Source organism: Chelon labrosus (genome assembly GCF_963514085.1).
Source record: "Chelon labrosus genome assembly, chromosome: 14".
Classification (NCBI taxonomy): Eukaryota; Metazoa; Chordata; class Actinopteri; order Mugiliformes; family Mugilidae; genus Chelon; species Chelon labrosus.
This window is the reverse complement of record NC_140347.1, coordinates 14057347-14075795: the sequence shown is the minus strand read 5'-3', so window position 1 is coordinate 14075795 and position 18449 is coordinate 14057347. Positions and strand designations below refer to the sequence as shown.

The window sequence follows — 18449 nt, the reverse complement described above, 5'->3', positions numbered from 1 at the left end:
GTTCTTTTAGAGTTCTTCACCATCTCCATGTTGCACTCAGATCACAAAAGAATAATGCAGTCAAGCTACTAATGTGTTTCCTCCTCTGTTGATTATTTCTAGTCGGTTTGTGACGCTGGCTAACAAGGATGTGAACCACGCAGGCCGAACCAAACTTGACCGAGAACGGCTGAAGTCCTGCATGAGAGAGATGGTATGATTTATGTTCAGTGAAAGTGGCCTCAGGTTGAGAGAGGAAGATGAAGCTATGATTAATTGCATCAATTTGATTACTAGGTATTTGCTCATCTCTGTAGCGCAGTGAGTCGTCAGTTTGGAGTCATTGTTGAGATTAAACCAGGAAATTAATTTCTAGCATTTTCATTCCTTCATAATAATTTCTTGAATTGCATTTGCCATAACATTCTCTCTAGGTCAGTGCTTGTATTTGTATGCAAGTCAACTTTTAATCTGCTTCAAGAAGAAATGCAACAAGAATGTAAAGTGGTTTGTAGGAAATCAGTAGTACAGTAAACAGTGATTTAGCCGTGGTTGAGAGAGGCGGGTATAATAAGAAAGGTGAGTTTCTGTATTATTTGAAGTGTATTTACCAGTATATACAGTATATCTGAAACTCCTTTTAAGTATAAGGCATGGTTGATAAGTTTGTGGCCAAAGGTAGAATGGGTAGGTTTCATAAAATCTAGTCTTCGCTTATGTTTAGACTTTTAGTCCAGGGATTGTAGAGCATCCGTTCTTGGACCTTCTGAAAATCTTCTACAGCAGCAGTGTTTTCATTGGTACTTTTAAAATGACGATCACTGAGATCCTTACTGTGGCATCCAACAGCCCACTTCTTAACCATGCCGTGAGAAGGGCACCGTCCCCTGGTGTTGCCACCGTGTCCTCTTGGACCTCCTTTGGTGATAAGGCCTGTCTCTACCCGGCCGGCCTTAGGCAGATGGGTCCCTCCATAGGAACTTTCTTCCTGTTAAAAGGGAGTACTTCCTTGCCACCCTCTCCTTCATCCTTGCTCTGGGGGTTTCAGACCAGATTTTGTAAAGTGTCTTGAGACAATTTGTATTGTTACTGAAGCTATATGAATAAAACTTGAATAGAATTAAGCCTTTCAGACGATGACTTCATGAAGGGTGTCCAGGTTTTAATTACCCGAAACTTACCACAAACTTATCAACCACCCCTTGCATGTTATCAGCATACTGGTTAGGGTTAAAGCAGGGGTGTCAAACTCATTTTAGTTCAGGGGCCACATACAGCCCAGTTTGATGTCAAGGGAGCCGAAACAATAACACGATAGCATATTTACCTATAAACAATGACAACTCCAAATGTTTCCCTTTGTTTTAGTTATGAAAATGTTTACATTTAATGAACAACTGGACATTTCATATAAGTGCAATTTCTGTTCTAGGGCTCAGTTGTTATGTCCGCAACTACTAAATCTAAATCTAACTACTAAATCTGTATGAATCCCTGGAAGAGCAATTACTTTTACTGGAAAAATTGCAGTTAATGTCTTCAATGTAATTTTTGCACTTCACAAATTCATCCCACGGGCCAGATTAGACCCTCTAACGGGCCGGTTTTGGCCCCCGGGCCATATGTTTGACACTTATGGGTTAAAGAATGCCCTAGGGTTAGGGTTAGGGTTGAGAAAACATGCTTGTTTGTATCTTAAGTATTCCACTATGTGAAAGTGAAACTATGCTTTAGAAATATGAACATATGCTCAAACGTATTTTTTGGAGAAAATGATTTATGAGATCAGGAAGAAAATCTGCAGGAAATATCAATTACTTACTAGCTTTGTAGCGTTGGTAACATCTGCGTGTCTTAAAGACAGAGTGGAACCAAAAAAATGTTTCGCTCTTTGTGATGAATACCAATGATGTATTATGTATTATGATGATGTACTGTATGTGCACTACAAGCGTCATCGCCATGTGTCGTCTCTCCTACTGCAGGACAGCATGGCCCAACAGGCCAAACAGATTCGCACTCAGGTGAAGAAGAACACAGTCAGAGACAAACTCAAGCTGGTGCAGAACTTCCTGCTGAAGCTACGTTTCCTCGCCGACGAGGTGCAGATCTTATTCAAAACTTGAGCCGCTTGTACAATGAATATATTGTGTTCGAGATAATTACAGTTCTTGTCTGTCTTTTGCTTTTTGTCCAGCCTCAGCACAGCATCCCAGATGTTTTCATCTGGATGATGAGCAACAACAAGCGCATCGCTTACGCCCGGATTCCTTCCAAAGACATCCTGTACTCGATAGTGGACGAGGAAACTGGCAAAGACTGCGGAAAAGTCAAAGCTGTCTTCCTCAAGGTACTGTCTCTCATCCTCATCCCCTGCTCATCACCACCCTTAAAGGATCAGAACTGGTGAATACTCAAGATGCAAAGTGACAAATCTATGACAACTGCTTAATATTTAATGCTAAATGATTCAAGTAATGCTCCCCAGTCAGGATGGGCTGGAAGAAACTCTTCATAATTGCTCAGTTCACTGCTGTTGCTGTCCACAGCTGCCCGGCAAGAAGGGGTTTGGACCGGCAGGCTGGACGGTGCAGGCTAAGCTGGAGTTGTATCTGTGGCTGGGCCTCAACAAGCAGCGGAAGGACTTCCTGAATGGTCTCCCCAATGGTTTTGAAGAGATCAGAACTGCCAAAACTGGCTCTGGCCTTCACTCTATCCCGCCTGTCAGCCTTGTCTACAACAGTAAGCGCTGTACACAACAAAAGCATGTCTCTTAGACTCTCTTATCAGCTCTGGTGGCGGTCAACACTTCATCAATCAAAACAACGCTCTTGCTTCTTCTTGATGTTTTGCAATTTCTTTTACTTTCCATTCTCTACAATGTTTTGCATTATTCTTTCAATTTCCACCACCAAGTTTACTCTTGATTAACCATTAAGTTTTAACTCTAAAATCAATTATATGTAAAACACAAACTCACTGAGAAGTAGACATTTGACTGCTATTGATCACTTTAACTCTCCGGCTCACTTCTCCAACTCCGCTCTGAGATTCCTAGCAAAGGGGGATTGATTGTCCGCTAATGTGACGCGATGTGTGCCTACGTGTGTGTTCAACAGTGAAGCAGGTGTTCCAGCTGAGAGCGCACATGTATCAGGCTCGCAGTCTGTTCGCTGCCGACAGCAGTGGCCTTTCAGACCCCTTCGCCCGGGTCTTCTTCTCCACACACAGCCAGGTTACTGAGGTAACGGGAATGTGTCTGTGTGTGCATCCATTTTTTATTGTGTTTTGTTATTGATTATGTGTAAGACAGAGTTGATGTGTGTGTGTGCGCTGCAGGTTCTTAGCGAGACTCTTTGCCCAACGTGGGACCAGCTGCTGGTTTTCGACGATGTGGAGCTGTTTGGGGAGGCCAGCGAGCTCAGAGACGACCCTCCGATCATTGTGGTGGAAATCTTCGACCAGGACACTGTGGTAGGGTGTTAATCTGAAAGAGTGAAAGGATACAACATAGAGGAACAGCTTGTTTTAAAGACAGGCGTTAGCTTCCAAAAACTAAATGTGCTTTGCTTCTCCGTCCCTCATGTTCTTACTGTCTGTCCACACTTGTCTCCCTCCACTCTTGTCCCTCACATGAACCCTGAACTTGTTAATGTTTTGCTGGCTAAATAGAGTGTGAAAGCACTAGTACCGTAGGGATTTTATTTGGTTCATCTAGCTGCTAATGAGCTCTGGAAAATCGAAAAAAGAATAAAATTTGTAAAAGTACTGACAAAAAAACAAACAAATTGCACAAAACGGAAACTTCTTGTTGTTCTTTTACACTCTATATTCACTCAAGTTGTGTAGTTGTTGGTAAAAGTGTTTTCTTTTAATTGTACAAGCTTCTTCTTTAGTTTAAATTGCACGTTGTTTGTTCAACCACTTTAACCAATACTGACACCAAGTGGCTGTTCTGGAAACTGCACCTACCTCCCTCCCTACCTCACATACACACACATCTAACTCCCTTCCCTTATCCCCCTGACTGGCTGCTGTCACACAATGTGGTGCACAGGGTAAGGCAGAGTTCATAGGTCGGACGTTTGCGAAGCCCACCATCAAGATGTGCGATGAGCACTACGGGCCCCCGAGGTTCCCACCCCAGCTGGAGTACTACCAGATCTACAGAGGGAACTGCACTGCGGGGGAGCTGCTGGCCGCCTTTGAGCTGCTACAGGTAACGGATGCGTGACCTTTGAATGCTGTAGCTAATGAATGCACGCGTACACTAATAACTTTTGGCCGGTCATTATGGTACAGAAAACAAAAAGAAATGTAGGGGGAAAGTAAGATTTTTCAATGCAATTAAAGGCCTATTATTAGTTTGGATTCATGTTTCTATCACTGCAAAGTAAAGCGTGAAAGCATTGGCTGAAATGTCATCTACCTCATTAAAAAAAAACACAAACAAAACAGAAATACATTCATTAAAAAAGATCCATGGTTCATGCGGAACGTGCACAAAAGATTTTCCTTTCTCTTCGTCTTTCATACGTACTGTATTTGTCTCCACGTCTTACTTACATCTTACTCTTTGGCCTGTTTTCACAACCTGTTTTGCCATTTTGTGGCCTTTCTTTCTGCCCCCTGCACCATCATCATATGCCCCTAATTACCCTTCTCTCCGTGCAAAACGATCAATCCCATTATCCGCTTTTGGGGTTTCCTCTTCCGCCACAACCATCTCCACTTCCATTCACCCTTCTTTTTCTTTCTTCCAACTTTCTCCTCCCACTTTCTACAGATACCCTTCGATTCGGAGGAGATCAGGCGAGCTCTGATTGCTGTCCATAACTTTGCCGTTCCTCAAATCAAGGTTTACTTTTCATTCTCTCTTTTCACCCCGCTTTGTCTTTGGGCGCACAATTTCCAATGTCTGTTCTAAGATAGCTGTCTCTTTTCCAACATGACCGTTTGACCTCCGCACACGGGAATAAATAAAGATAGAGTTACTGCAAATCTTGTAGGAAATTAATCGCTTGCGCTCTCAGAAGGATTTCCTCCTGGCTTAGTTCCCCTCTCTCCTGTCCCATTAGATCGGTCAGGGAGGTAGGGCTGACCTTCCAGTCCTGGAAGGGCCAACGGACTCGGAGCGAGGGCCTATCCTTCCTGTGCCGCTGGGCATTCGACCTATCCTGAGTCGCTACCGCATAGAGGTGAGTTTAATCCCCTGCTGTGGCTGTGTGTGTTTTGAGCTCTACAGAGCCCCTGCCTTACTGCCGATGTTTTTTGTTTTTTCCTGGTTCAGGTTTTGTTTTGGGGATTAAGAGACCTGAAGAGGATCAACTTAGCCCAGGTGGACCGGCCTCGCGTGGACATAGAGTGCGCAGGTAGAGGCGTTCAGTCGGCCCTCATCCAAAACTACAAGAAGAATCCCAACTTTAGCACCTTGGTCAAATGGTTCGAGGTGGTGAGTGTGTTTTATATTTACACTACAAAGTTGTATCTTAGATATATTGATATCCTTAAACAACTCAATCTTGATTCAGGACCTTCCAGAAAACGAGCTTCTCCATCCTCCTCTCAACATCCGGGTGGTGGACTGCAGAGCTTTTGGACGCTACATCCTGGTGGGGTCCCACGCTGTGAGCAGCCTGAGGCGTTTCATCTACAGCACTCCGGACAAGACCTCCAACCACTGGGCCACAGCAGGTGCTGACTCTCATCAAATGGAATATATTCATTAGCTAGAGATGCTATTCACTTTGATATGTGTGCAAGTGTGCAGTCCTTTTTAAAAAAAAAAAGCCTGATAACGTTTTCAAGCTGAAACACATCAGGATGTTAAATCCTTATATTTTATTACTTTTTAACCCTTCATGAGTGCTGGATTCCTATTTCTTCTGCAAATTCAGACAAAAACAAAAGTAAAAAAAAGTCCAATTTCATTTCCATACTTCTGATCCAGCTCTGTGGTTCCTAAAGAAAACATTCTCTATTTTATTAACTTTGCTGATTTCTCTGCTTACTCTCTTCACTTCCCGGCCGCAATCCTCCCTCCATCTGTTCTCTTCTTATTCCTCTCCGTGCACGTCCCCGGCTGTCCTCTCCTGTCCTTTTCCCGCTTCCCGCTGCTGCCTCTAACCACCGGCTTCACTCCAGCTAAGCTAATGAATGGCTACATGGTCCTAACCAATGGCGGCTCCCGTCCCTGCCCCTCACCCAGCATCTCTTCCCGCACCTTCTCTCGCCCCGCAGGTGACATCAGCGTCAGCATGGACGGAGACCCGTCGGTCCGAAAGATGGACACCGTCGTCAAGTTAGATGCCGTAAGGTTTACTCTGAATCCGTGCACCGTAGAGCACTTCCTGCTTGTTTCTTTAATATATGTATTTCTATGTGCTTTTATAGATGTAAATAGTTTTACCTGCTTCTTTACATGTGCCCTCATGCCTAAACCATCCATTGTGTGTATTAATCCTTGTGCTGTTTGATGTAACGCCCCGCTGTCGTAGATGTCTGACGCTGTTGTAAAAGTTGACATGGTGAGTAGTCTTCCTGTAGAAATTTGGCAATGACAGTATGCGCAGCAGTTAAACTGGTGCGTCATGAAGAACAAGAACGGAAGCGACTGAGAATCTACTTAGTGTTTGCACTTTGTTTAACAGACTGAGGAAGAGGGTGATAAGGAGAAAAAGAAGAAGAAGAAGAAAAAGAAGGGAGGAGTGGAGGAAGAGGAGGAGACGGACGAGAGCGTGCTGGACTGGTGGTCCAAATATTTTGCTTCAATAGAGACGCTTAAGGAGGTTTGTCTGTTTTTCTTCTTTTTGTTGTTGTCTCAAATGTAACACCCGATCGGAGTGACACATTTCTGGTGCTCGCTTTGTCAGACCCTCCGAGCGCAGGAGGCCGCTCAGGCAGAGGCAGAGGAGAGGGAAGACCTCGAGATCGCGGCCGAAACCGCAGGTACTGAACGCCACAGGAATCAGGCGGCCCGTCGGCATGTCTTCACCGCTGCTGCAATTGCTTTTAAATCGATATGTCACCAATATATTAGGTGGTGATTCTGCAAATGCTGCACGTATTTGTCACTATTTTATTTTAATTTTGCTTTGTAGTGTTTTTTAAGAGCATGAGAAGCACTGTGTGTGCTTTGACTCTCTATCTAGTTCATCTCATCCATTTCATTTGTGCCTCGAGTCCAACATTATCACATTCATTACCAACCGTTACATCAGCACGACCTCCCAGCTCTGCAGCACATACAGTATGAAAGCTGGCTTATGCAGATCGGCTGAATTTATCTGCGCTAACATACTCAGATAGAATTTAAAAATAACTAATTTACATTGAAACTGCAATCCATGCAATATAACTCTACATTACAGGTATTCCATGCATTATATTAATAAATAACATCAGCAACTTTTGGAAGGATGTGACTGTCTTATCTTCGGACGGCCTAAAACCTGTTGCAGTCAACTTTTAGTGATAAATCACCTTTAAAATACCATGTATACTAATTGCTTTTTCATTTTCTGCCTTAAATAATAACCTGACATCAGGCTAAAATGCAGCATTTCAGTCTCTTATATGGTTAAAAGTTTATTAGCTGCTTGTTTTTTGAGCAGCTGTACCCACAGCCAGTCGAATTAATGAAACATTCTGTGATTTTTGTTTAGTTCGTTCAAGATGACGTGATCTCGGGGAAGCTTAGTTCCCTATGTCAGCTTTCACATTATATGTCGCGTAGCGCTGAGTGCGACCCATCCACTCCCGTCTTCACGACTCCAACCCTCCTTTGTCCGCCTCCACCTCCATTCACCTTTCCAATCAGATATCAAACCCGATGACCTTATTCTGAAAGGCTCCAAGATGAAGGAAAAGAACAAAGAGAAGAAGAGCTCCAAGGACAAGAAGAAGGGTCAGGCCGCGGACGCCTCAGAGAACCGACCAGTTAAAGCAAAAGTGGACGAGCTGATGGTGAGTTTCCAGATTCGGACCAAAGGTTAACGTCTAAAAAGTACACTTACACTTTTAAGTGTTTGTTGGCTTGGGCAGGTGTACAACAAGGAGCTGGAGAGTGAGTATGGCAACTTCGAAGACTGGCTTCACACCTTCAACTTATACAGAGGAAAGGCAGGGGACGACGACGAACACGCTCTGGACGACGACAGGATTGTCGGCAGATTCAAGGTGGGAAAACACAGTACAAAAGTTCAGCCAACACCAGCTGACAAGAAAACACATGAGTGTATTTTTTTTCTTTCTTCCACTTAGGGTTCCCTCTGTATGTACAAGCTACCGCTGTCTGAGGAGATCACAAGAGAGGCAGGATTTGATCCCAACATGGGCATGTTCCAGAGCATTCCTCACAACGATCCCATCAATGTCCTCGTTCGTGTCTACGTGGTCAGGGTGGGTGACGTTTCTTTACGTTTGAATAAATGCTGTAGTCTAATGCTGTAGAATAAAACCCTAACCCTAATCTTAATTTCTTCTTTTTGTTTTCCACCGCCTCAGGCTACAGACCTCCACCCTGCTGATATCAATGGAAAGGCTGATCCATACGTTGTCATCAAGCTGGGGAAGTCAGAGGTCAAGGACAAAGAGAACTACATCTCCAAACAGCTCAATCCTGTATTTGGCAAGTGAGTTGAGAGAAAGACAGTGCAGGAGTAAAGTTTTGCTGACAGACACTGATCAGGCATAACATTATGACCACCTGCCTAATATTGTGTAGGTCTCCTTTGTGCCTCCAGTACAGTTGTGACTCATTAGAGAATCGACATGGTCCTTCTGAGGGTGTCCTCAGACAACACAATGTCATTAGTGGGGGCCTTTGGGTAATATGGGTTGAGGGGAGGGGTCTCTGTGGATCAGGCTTGTTCCAGTGCATCCCACAGATACTTGATCAGTTTGGGAGCTGGTGAATTTGGAGGCCAGGTCAACACCTTGGCTGTTTTTCTTTGTTTTTTTTTAGTTGTTCCTAAAATGTTTTTGTGTCAGACTGCATCCTGCTGGGGATGGCTGCTGCCATCAAGGAGTGTCATTGCTATGGGGTGGGGGTGCCTGGTCTGGTCTGGTCTGGTCTAGGTGGGTGGTACATGTCTAAGTAACATCCATATGAATGCCAGGTCCAAAAGTTTCCCAGCAGAACATTGTATTATCATAAGGTGGTCAATGTTATTCACTTCTCCTGTCAGTGGTCCTAATGTTATGGGTGATCGGTGTATGTGAAACATGGAAAATAAACGAATAATCATATTTGTCTTCTGATCAGAATCAAAAGCAACATCTAAAACTGGGTAGCGTCAAATTATTCTGCTAACTCTCGGCTTCTCCCTGTTCAGATCATTTGACATCGAGGCCACGTTCCCCATGGAGTCCATGCTCATGGTGTCTGTGTACGACTGGGATCTGGTCGGCACTGACGACCTGATTGGAGAGACAAAAATTGACTTGGAGAATCGCTTCTACAGCAAATTCAGAGCCACGTGTGGAATTTCATCCAACTACTCTGTGTAAGCACCAATACGTTTTAGCCTGTGTACGGTTAAGTTATTCCTTAAGTTATATTGTCAGCATATGTCTTTGTAATCACTCTAATCTCAGTGTATTCTATAGGCACCTCAAATGCCTCCTTAATAGACACATTAAGCATTCAGTTCGTTTTTTCAATGGCTCATTTAACCCAAGAATCTCTCCATAATGTCTTTGTAATGTGCTGACGTTAGCCATGGATACAATGTGTGGCGGGACCCTATGAAGCCCAGCCAGATCCTCACTAAGCTGTGTAAAGACGGCAAGATTGATGGACCTCATTATGGGCCGGGAGGCAAAGTCAAGGTGGCAAATCGAATCTTTACAGGACAGACAGAGTTTGAGGACGAAAATGGTACGGCTGCATGTTTTTCTCTCAACAACTTTCAGATCACATAAAAGTCCTGCATCACTATTTGACCGTCAGACTTAGATGTTTTACTCTGCCTCTATTTTTATTTTTATTCATCTCCCAGGTCTGAAGAAGCAGACAGAGGAGCATTTAGCCCTGGCGGTGCTGAACCACTGGGAGGAGATCCCGAGAGTCGGCTGCAAGCTGGTCCCCGAACACGTTGAGACCAGACCGCTGCTGAACCCTGACAAACCCGGAATCGAACAGGTAGGAAGGAGCCGTCTCGTCTGGAGCCATCAAACAGGTCATTTGGTATTTATAGCAGCGATTTATTTTTCCCTTCAAAGGGCCGTATTGAGATGTGGGTGGACATGTTTCCTATGGATATGCCTGCGCCTGGACCTGCAATTGACATATCACCACGAAAACCAAAGAGGTACAACCTGACCGGAGCAACGAGACAAATATTACTTTGAATGTTGCGCTATATTAAATTCAAATTCAGTATAAAAGATGTTGCGTTGAAAGTGTCTCAAGTTCTCAGGTTTTCTTCAACAGACTAGGTAGTTTTATCCCCTGGTTAAGTTGTGGTGAGTGTGTTTGACTAGTTAGCCCTTTAATAATGTCGAATAGAAGTCAAACCATGTGTGTATGTGTTGCTTCCTCCCCCCTTACCAGATATGAGCTCAGGGTGATTATTTGGAATACAGACGAAGTAATACTGGAGGACGATGATTACTTCACTGGGGAAAAGTCCAGTGACATATTTGTCAGGGGGTAGGTACAGCGGGACGGGGCAACCACGCCTCATCCCGTGGGTGTGAGCTGTGTGTGACTTTTTTTTTTTTTTTTGTAGTTAACCATTTTTGTTTTGTTTTGTTTCCATTCTTTCTGTGTGCGTGTTCGTGTCTCGTGTCTTCGTGGCGTTTCTCCTGTCCCCTGTCTGTCTGTCTGTCTGTCTGTCGTCCTTTCTCTCCTCTCTGGTCAATGCTCTGCTGCTGTCTAGCTTTGAGCTTCGTGTTGTTATTTGGAACACTGATGACGTAATTCTAGAGGACGATGCTTTCATGACAGGAGAGAAGATGTCTGACATCTATGTCAGGGGGTAAACACACGATTCCATCGCATGGCTCGTAAAGATACCCTCCTTTTCCTCCTCCTGAAGCACTTGAAACCTTTATCGCCCATCCTGTTCTAACTCTTCATCCAGCACGCTACCTCGCTTGTCTCAAACACTCCTATTAGCACGCTGAAAATCTGTACAGTAAGGACCAAACCACATGGCATCTACACCAGAATTACTAGTTTATTTTGACCTATTACACAGTTGTTGTTGAAGTTGATATGTAAGTTGATATGCTAAACATCTCACCCAACAGGCCTCTTCAATTCTCAACAGACTTGTAGGATTTTAACCTCTTCTGGGATTGTTGAGGATCACACTGCAAGATTTTATTTGCCAGATTTTACCCACGATTCCCAGTTGGGCAAAGTCTGCACCAGTCTGCTCTAGTTGGGGACAGTCTGCATTAGTAGTTGGCACAAAAAACAGACACGACCCGACCTCAGTCGCAGTCAATCAGACATGTTTTTTGGGCCGAATCTGGACGCAGGGGGGTAGGGTGAACTGATTACCGACCCTACTGCAAACAGCCAGTGACAGCCAGTGAAAAGGAGAGGGTGGGGCACAGGAAATAGCGGTAGAAGACGGCGGGAAGTAGCAGGAATATTAACACAACGATGGCAAACAGCAAACCTGGACCACAGAAATGGAGCAGACCTTAACTGAGTTGTGGAAGGAGCACGAGTGTGTATATATAATGGTGGTTGCTATGAGCACCACAGCTTGTCACCCTTGTGAGAGTTTGCACGAAAGTTTGATGTGTTCAGTTGGCTTTAGTTAGTTTGACAAATCAAATCATCCCTCATCAGGCGCAGTTGTTAAAGGAGAACTACTGTTTTTTACAACCTGGACCTTATTTCTGGCGTAAAATATGATCGTTTACTCACCCATATAACTTTGGTGTTATTTGAAGTCCTTCGGGTGATATTTAGCTCCAGCGGAGCGCCGCATATATTCATATAGTGGGAGTGACTGGGGCACCGAAACGCAGCCTCTAAATAACACATTTTCTGCCGCGAAACTTGTTCATTTCACCAATATTGTTATGATATGCTAGTGCTATTCCCTGTTGAGTCCAGAGTTACCTGTTATAATCATCCAGGGTCTGTAGATTAATTACTATTCATATAAATTACATGTGAACAAGCCAACCGTCGCGGGCTGCGTGCGGCGCTCAGAGATGACATCATCCAGGTAAGAGGTTAGTAGGTCAATCTACAGATGATAACAGGTAACTCCGGACTCAACGGGGAATAGCACTAGCGTATCATAACAAAATATTGGTGAAATGAACGAGTTTCGCAGCAGATATTCCGTTATTTAGAGGCTGCGTTTCGGTGCCCCAGTCACTCTCACTATATGGATATATGCAGCGCTCCGCAAATAAAACCAAAGTTATATGGGTGAGTAAACGATCTTATTTTATGCCAGAAATAAGGTCCTGGTTGTAAAAAATGGTAGTTCCCCTTTAAGTGCGTGATCCCCCAGCCTTTCAGTCCTCATACAAAAATCTGATGAAGGCAGACTGTCAGCGTGTACTCGTAGCCTTGTCAAAATCTGTAAAGGCTGTGAAAGTTGTGAAGTGTGTCCTCAGCTTTAGTTGTTAAATTCACCAGGTTGAGGAGTGAATGTTAAACTCCCTGGGGAGGCTCTTGAGGCTGGATTATAAGTGGCTGATAGAGTAGGAGGTTAGGCAGAGGAGTTAACAATCTCATTGCTGTCATCAGTCCTACAGTAAATGACCTCAACCACCCTAGAAAAGGTTAAAAAACTTGGAACTTAAGAAGTGAAATGTTTTCAAGAAACTCAAGTTAACTTAAAATGATCTTATTGTGGTTTGGTCCTGCACTGCTGTTGCTACTGGACAATACTTTAAGGTAAAGACTGTATCAGAAGTCAACAAAAACACTTGCATGGAAATACACTGGATCCACTGCACTCACAGAGCACTTTATTAGGAACATCGCACTGATAACGAGTATTGTCTCAAGCTTTACCCTCAAGTCTTTCACTCTGCAGCAGGGTGTCTACAACAAGTCGCAAACCCCTCACTGATTATAATGATATTTCCTGTAGATTGACTTGGTGCACATCTACCATTCTACCAAATATCACCAGGTCTGGTGACTCTAGAGGTCGATGAAGTCAGCTGAACTCATTGTCATGTTCATGAAACCAGTTTGAGAAGAGTTTCTGCTTTGTGTCACGGTGCATTGTCCTGGTGAAAGACGCTATTAGCAGACGGTACACTGTGGCTATGAGGTGACGGGATACATGGTCAGCAGCAATACTCAGAGACTATGAATGCACGATATTAAGGGGTCAAGAGGAAAGAAAACATTCCTCATTGACACCCGGCGGGTTGAGTTCATGGATCTGCGCTGTTGACACCAAATTAAGAGCCTACCGTCAACAGCCTCGACAGAAATGCTAGGACAAGGTCTTCTGCTTTTGCAGATCTTCCGCCCCAAGGTTCTCTCTGAGAGGCTTTTCTTCTCACCACAGTTGTAATTAACAATGCCACAGTCTTTCTTTCACCTCTATCAACCCTGACCATTCTCCTCTGACCTTTCTCCTCCATGGGGTGTTAAATCTAGAGACCGATGTCCATGAAAATCCCAGATGATTAACAGCTACAGACTCAGATAGTAACATTTTATGCGGTTTACAGCTGTAATATGATAAGCAGATGTAATACTGACATGAATAGTCAGGCGTACAGGTGTTCCTAATGAAGTGCTCAGCGATTGCACGCATGTTCGGGAGAGCTCTCAAGTTCTTAACAACACTGTTATTTTGCAGCCTGGATAATACATTGATTTTTAGTATTTCTTTTATTTCTTAACCACTTTACCTCAGCCAATGTTATGCCGCCCATGGTTGTGTCGCCTCTGCAACACACAGGGTGCCATGCTCAAACAAACCTGCGCTCAGGATGATGAGAAGGGTTTTAGAAATGAAGATCGCTTTTACATCTGCGCTCCAGATTTTCACTCAACCACACCACAGTGACAGGGAGGGATGACTGGGGTTGTTTCAGATGGAGCCGATGTTGATGTTGTGATACAGTAGTGATGATTCAGTTGTTGGGTTACACGAGCCCATCCTAAAACTTCCCAACGGCCTCTTGCTGCTGACTTTATCCCAGCCTTACTTATGCATCTCAGTTACCAAATCAAAGCAACATATTTTTTCAGAGTTATTATACGCTGACAATAATTTTCGTCAGCTTCAATTTTTATTTTGAGAACTGAGAATGCAGCTTTCAGCCTCCTCTTCCTCCTCCTCCTGACTCATGAAGCCAGCCTCACTCAACTGTTAATGAAACAAGCTTTGAGTCTCTGTGATCCGCTTCCAAACACAAAGGATTTGTTTTTTTAAAAAAAGAAATGTTTTGGATAAACTTCTATAATGGCACTTCTGCAAGCGCTGTGTTTGCATGGCTTTGTAAATGGTGTGAAACTCCAACATCTAGTATCCAACCTACTAGCATCATCTCTCTTGTTGGTAGACTGGTACATTTGACACGTTCTTGTTGAAATCACCCAAATTGTTGTACAGTAACTGACAAAGAATGTCAAGTTCATATATTCTCGTATATTCTAGAGATGCATGGCATACAAAATCCAACAACAAAATCTATCTACTCATCACGCCACACTGTGATCTCACGGATCAGTCTGACTCTGATCTCTATGACCGATTTCTAAAGGTGGCTGAAAGGGCAGCAGGAGGACAAACAGGACACGGACGTGCACTACCACTCGCTGACCGGCGAGGGCAACTTCAACTGGCGCTTCGTCTTCCCCTTTGATTACCTCATGGCTGAGGAGAAGATTGTCATCTCCAAGAAGGAGTCCATGTTCTCCTGGGACGAGACTGAATACAAGATCCCCCCTCGCCTCACGCTGCAGGTCTGGGACGCGGACCACTTCTCTGCTGACGACTTCCTGGGTGAGGGAAAAGCTTTTGCGGTATACTTCAGCTTTTATACGTCAAGGTTTTCTGCCTGAGGAACAGCTCAAGATGGCGATGATTGTGAAGCTTGTGATGGATTCCAGTGTTGCTCCTCCATTCGATGAGTTGGTCAGCTACTTTTGATCCACACTGAAATATCTCAAATGACTACTTTGCAAGAAATTGACTAAACCTGATTTAGATGTTTATGTCTTCTAGTGTTCTAATATCTCAATAACTATTGGATGGATTAGAAATCTGGAAGACACATTTACTTCCCCTTGCAGGATGAACTGTAATATATGTTCCTTTAGCACATTATACCTGCTTAGACCATCAACACTTGATTGAATATGAGTGTACCCATCACTCTACCTCTACTCTGCATCTTCTGCCTCGTTAAATAATACATTTTTGGGCCATCTTTTGCCCTAGTTCTCAGCTCAGTATTCCATTTTTTTGGGGGTTTTACCTAACCAGCAATTTCTGTCCTCTCCCAGGCGCAATCGAGCTGGACCTGAACCGGTTCCCGCGCGGCGCCAAGACGGCCAAGCAGTGCTCCCTCGACATGATCCGAAACGAGCACGAGCTGCCCACCATTTCCATCTTCAAACAGAAGCGCGTGAAAGGATGGTGGCCGTTCGTAGCCCGGGATGAGAACGACGAGATGGAGCTCACGGTGAGACGGTTGTGTCGGTAAAAAATTAGTCGTGACTTTAGTCTGGCGCCGCGTGGGAAAAATCCCGTTCTCTGCTCTTTCTTATCATTGCAGGGTAAAGTTGAGGCCGAGCTCCACCTGGTGACGGCGGAAGAAGCAGAGAAGAGTCCTGTGGGACTGGGACGGAACGAGCCTGATCCGCTGGAGAAACCAAAGTAAGATATTTACATGTTGTATTTATTGAGGACGCAGACACTCGGGTTTCACTGTTAGACACAGAAATAGACATAGATACAAGCAAGAGTACCTTAAACATTCAGGAAAACCATTCTTACAATGCAAAAAGCAGTATATATACTAAACAATGTACTACACAAGATCCTAGATAATTTTTATAAAGATCTGGTTTACCTCCGCCGCTGCTTTCTGCACTGTCAAAAGACCACTGTTCTCAGACACTCGTTCTCCTCCTACCATCTCTTCAACTGTCTCCCTGTCTCTCCCTTCCTCCCCCCTGGTCCCTTCCCTTTTTTTTCATGTGTGTGTGCCTCTTCTTCTCCTTACCCCTTTTTGTCCCGCCCGTTTGCCTCATCTGCATTCCTTCCCTCCTCCTTTCTCTCCCTTCTTCCACCAAAGTCGCCCGGACACCAGTCTTATGTGGTTTCTGGGCCCTCTGAAGTCCATTCGTTACTTCATCTGGCACAACTACCGCTGGCTGATCCTCAAGGTCCTGGGGCTGATACTGCTGCTTCTCTTGCTGGGCCTCTTCCTCTACTCAATCCCCGGCTACCTGGTCAAGAAGATGCTGGGGGCCTGACGCGCCGGTAGCCTCCGACCCCCTCTTCACTGTCTCTGCTTCTCTTTTTTTCCTTCCTGGATTCTCCTGTCTGAACTGTAGCTCCTCCTCTTCTGTCCTCCCGAACTCAGTTACTATGCTTTCTCATCTACTGTCTTAGAAGTCTTCTGTGTCCCTGTATCCTCTGCTGTCATTATACATCACATGTGACCAACTGCTTGGCATGGGATGATCCAGATAAGGTGTTGGTGAACTGGGTGTAAATGGGTGAGGAGTGTTGTGTCTCAAGAAAGTTTTATAATTACAAGAATGGTCATGTGAGGATTAAAAATACACTGACAATAATGTGTAATTACAGTTGATAAGAGGCTAAGAGGCATTTTGGGCAATGGGCTTTTGGGCAAAGCTTGGCTTCCATAAATGTTTTTTGCGCCTGTTTCAGTGGCATTGTTGTTGTTTCATTGTTTGTATGAAAGCAAATAAGATGTCACTAGGAACATGAAACATGCAGCAGCTCTATTGCTTGAGAGTTTCCTTATCTTTGAAAAGATTTTGTCGAGAGGTTCCTGCAGCAGATAACGGATATCTTGATATCAAATAATTAAAAAAACTACATAAATGATGCAATTATGATGATGCAAAAGTGACTGTTTTTAATTCAGCTGTAAGTCAGTTGTCCACATTGCGTCATTAACGTGCTGCAAAATAAATAAAAGGCGTAATTTGCCATTAAAGGGGAACTACTGTTTTTACAACCTGGACCTTATTTCTGGCCTAGTGCTATTAAAAACGTGGCTGAATATTTTTCCGATCCTGAGGTTGTGGACGAACCATAGCAGTAGCAAATTACAGGTAAACAAGCTGACCATCGCAGGTGCGAGCAGCGCTCAGAGACGACATCATCCAGGTCAGAAGACATCATCCGGGGTCTGTAGATTGACCTACAGACCCCGGATGATGATAACAGGTAACTCCAGACTTAACGGGGAATAGCACTAGCGTACAATGACAAAATATTGGTGAAATGAACGAGTTTCGCGGTATTTAATGCGTTATTTAGAGGCTGCGTTTCGGTGCCCCATTCACTCCCACTATATGGATATACGCATATCTAATTATCTCCCGATTGATTACAAATGACACCAAAGTTATATGGGTGAGTAAACGATCGTATTTTATGCTGGAAATAAGGTCCAGGTTGTAAAAAACAGTAGTTCCCCTTTAATAGTTGTGAGTGAAACTTTAATAATACCTGTACTATAAGGCCAATGTTTATAACTGTAAATACAAAACTCCTTTAATTAGAGAGAAGATTAAAAAGACATGATGGCTTAATTTCTCTTAGAGGTGCCGTAGGTGTCTGGTATAAGGTCCAAGTGTGGAGTCGTTGGTCAATCATCCATCCATCCATTCTTATCACCATATCCATTCTGCACATTGAAAAGCTTTCACCCTGTGACGTTTGCTGTTGTGACAAATAATAATTCACCAATGCAACATGGCTTTGATAACAACTAACGCCAGCTTTCTCTTTTTTGTCTTTTACTCCTCCCATGTTTCATCCCTTTCCTGTCCCCACCCACTCTCGCTCATCCCCCTGCTTGCCCTCCATTAACCCCCATTTAGTCGCCCAGACACCACCTTCCTGTGGTTCCTGAGCCCGCTGAAAGCCATCCGCTACCTGGTGTGCAACCGCTACAAGTGGCTGATCATCAAGATCGTGCTGGCCCTGCTGCTGCTCATCATGCTGGGCCTCTTCCTCTACAGCATGCCGGGCTACCTTGTCAAGAAGCTGCTGGGGGCCTGAGTCACCGCTGGGAGGTGGAGGAGGAAAGGGGGCAGGGGAAGGAGGGTGGCCGGCCGAATGGACGGAAGAATGGATGGAGGTGAACACAGAGAGGACGGATTGTGGCTCACCCTCAAGAGTGAAGGCAGAAGGGGGTCCGATAGAAATAGTTTCTCCTCTCTTATCCATTCTGATCTTCATAATCAGCTCGCCACCTTCCACCTCAGCACCGAGGACAGAGGAAGACACCACCCGAAGTGAAAGGGATGGGGA

The 18449-nt window shown here is 44.3% G+C and overlaps 1 protein-coding gene across 1 annotated transcript in view; it reads left to right on the top strand.

Annotated features, from left to right (window-relative positions):
- Positions 1–18197, top strand: part of otofa (otoferlin a) — a gene marked incomplete at its 3' end in the record, with an annotated part of 72184 nt that extends 53987 nt beyond the window's left edge. The window contains exons 20-46 of the mRNA XM_084560214.1: positions 103–193; positions 1965–2081; positions 2177–2329; positions 2529–2721; positions 3099–3223; positions 3319–3453; positions 4037–4198; positions 5058–5177; positions 5270–5431; positions 5511–5673; positions 6220–6290; positions 6477–6506; positions 6630–6767; positions 6852–6927; positions 7799–7944; positions 8023–8157; positions 8242–8379; positions 8485–8612; positions 9315–9485; positions 9699–9859; positions 9981–10123; positions 10204–10292; positions 10535–10633; positions 14692–14933; positions 15437–15615; positions 15709–15809; positions 18017–18197. Coding sequence (XP_084416340.1) covers positions 103–193; positions 1965–2081; positions 2177–2329; positions 2529–2721; positions 3099–3223; positions 3319–3453; positions 4037–4198; positions 5058–5177; positions 5270–5431; positions 5511–5673; positions 6220–6290; positions 6477–6506; positions 6630–6767; positions 6852–6927; positions 7799–7944; positions 8023–8157; positions 8242–8379; positions 8485–8612; positions 9315–9485; positions 9699–9859; positions 9981–10123; positions 10204–10292; positions 10535–10633; positions 14692–14933; positions 15437–15615; positions 15709–15809; positions 18017–18197 — 3649 coding nt within the window. The remainder of the gene's footprint in view (positions 1–102; positions 194–1964; positions 2082–2176; positions 2330–2528; positions 2722–3098; positions 3224–3318; positions 3454–4036; positions 4199–5057; positions 5178–5269; positions 5432–5510; positions 5674–6219; positions 6291–6476; positions 6507–6629; positions 6768–6851; positions 6928–7798; positions 7945–8022; positions 8158–8241; positions 8380–8484; positions 8613–9314; positions 9486–9698; positions 9860–9980; positions 10124–10203; positions 10293–10534; positions 10634–14691; positions 14934–15436; positions 15616–15708; positions 15810–18016) is intronic.
- Positions 18198–18449: the final 252 nt, after the last annotated feature.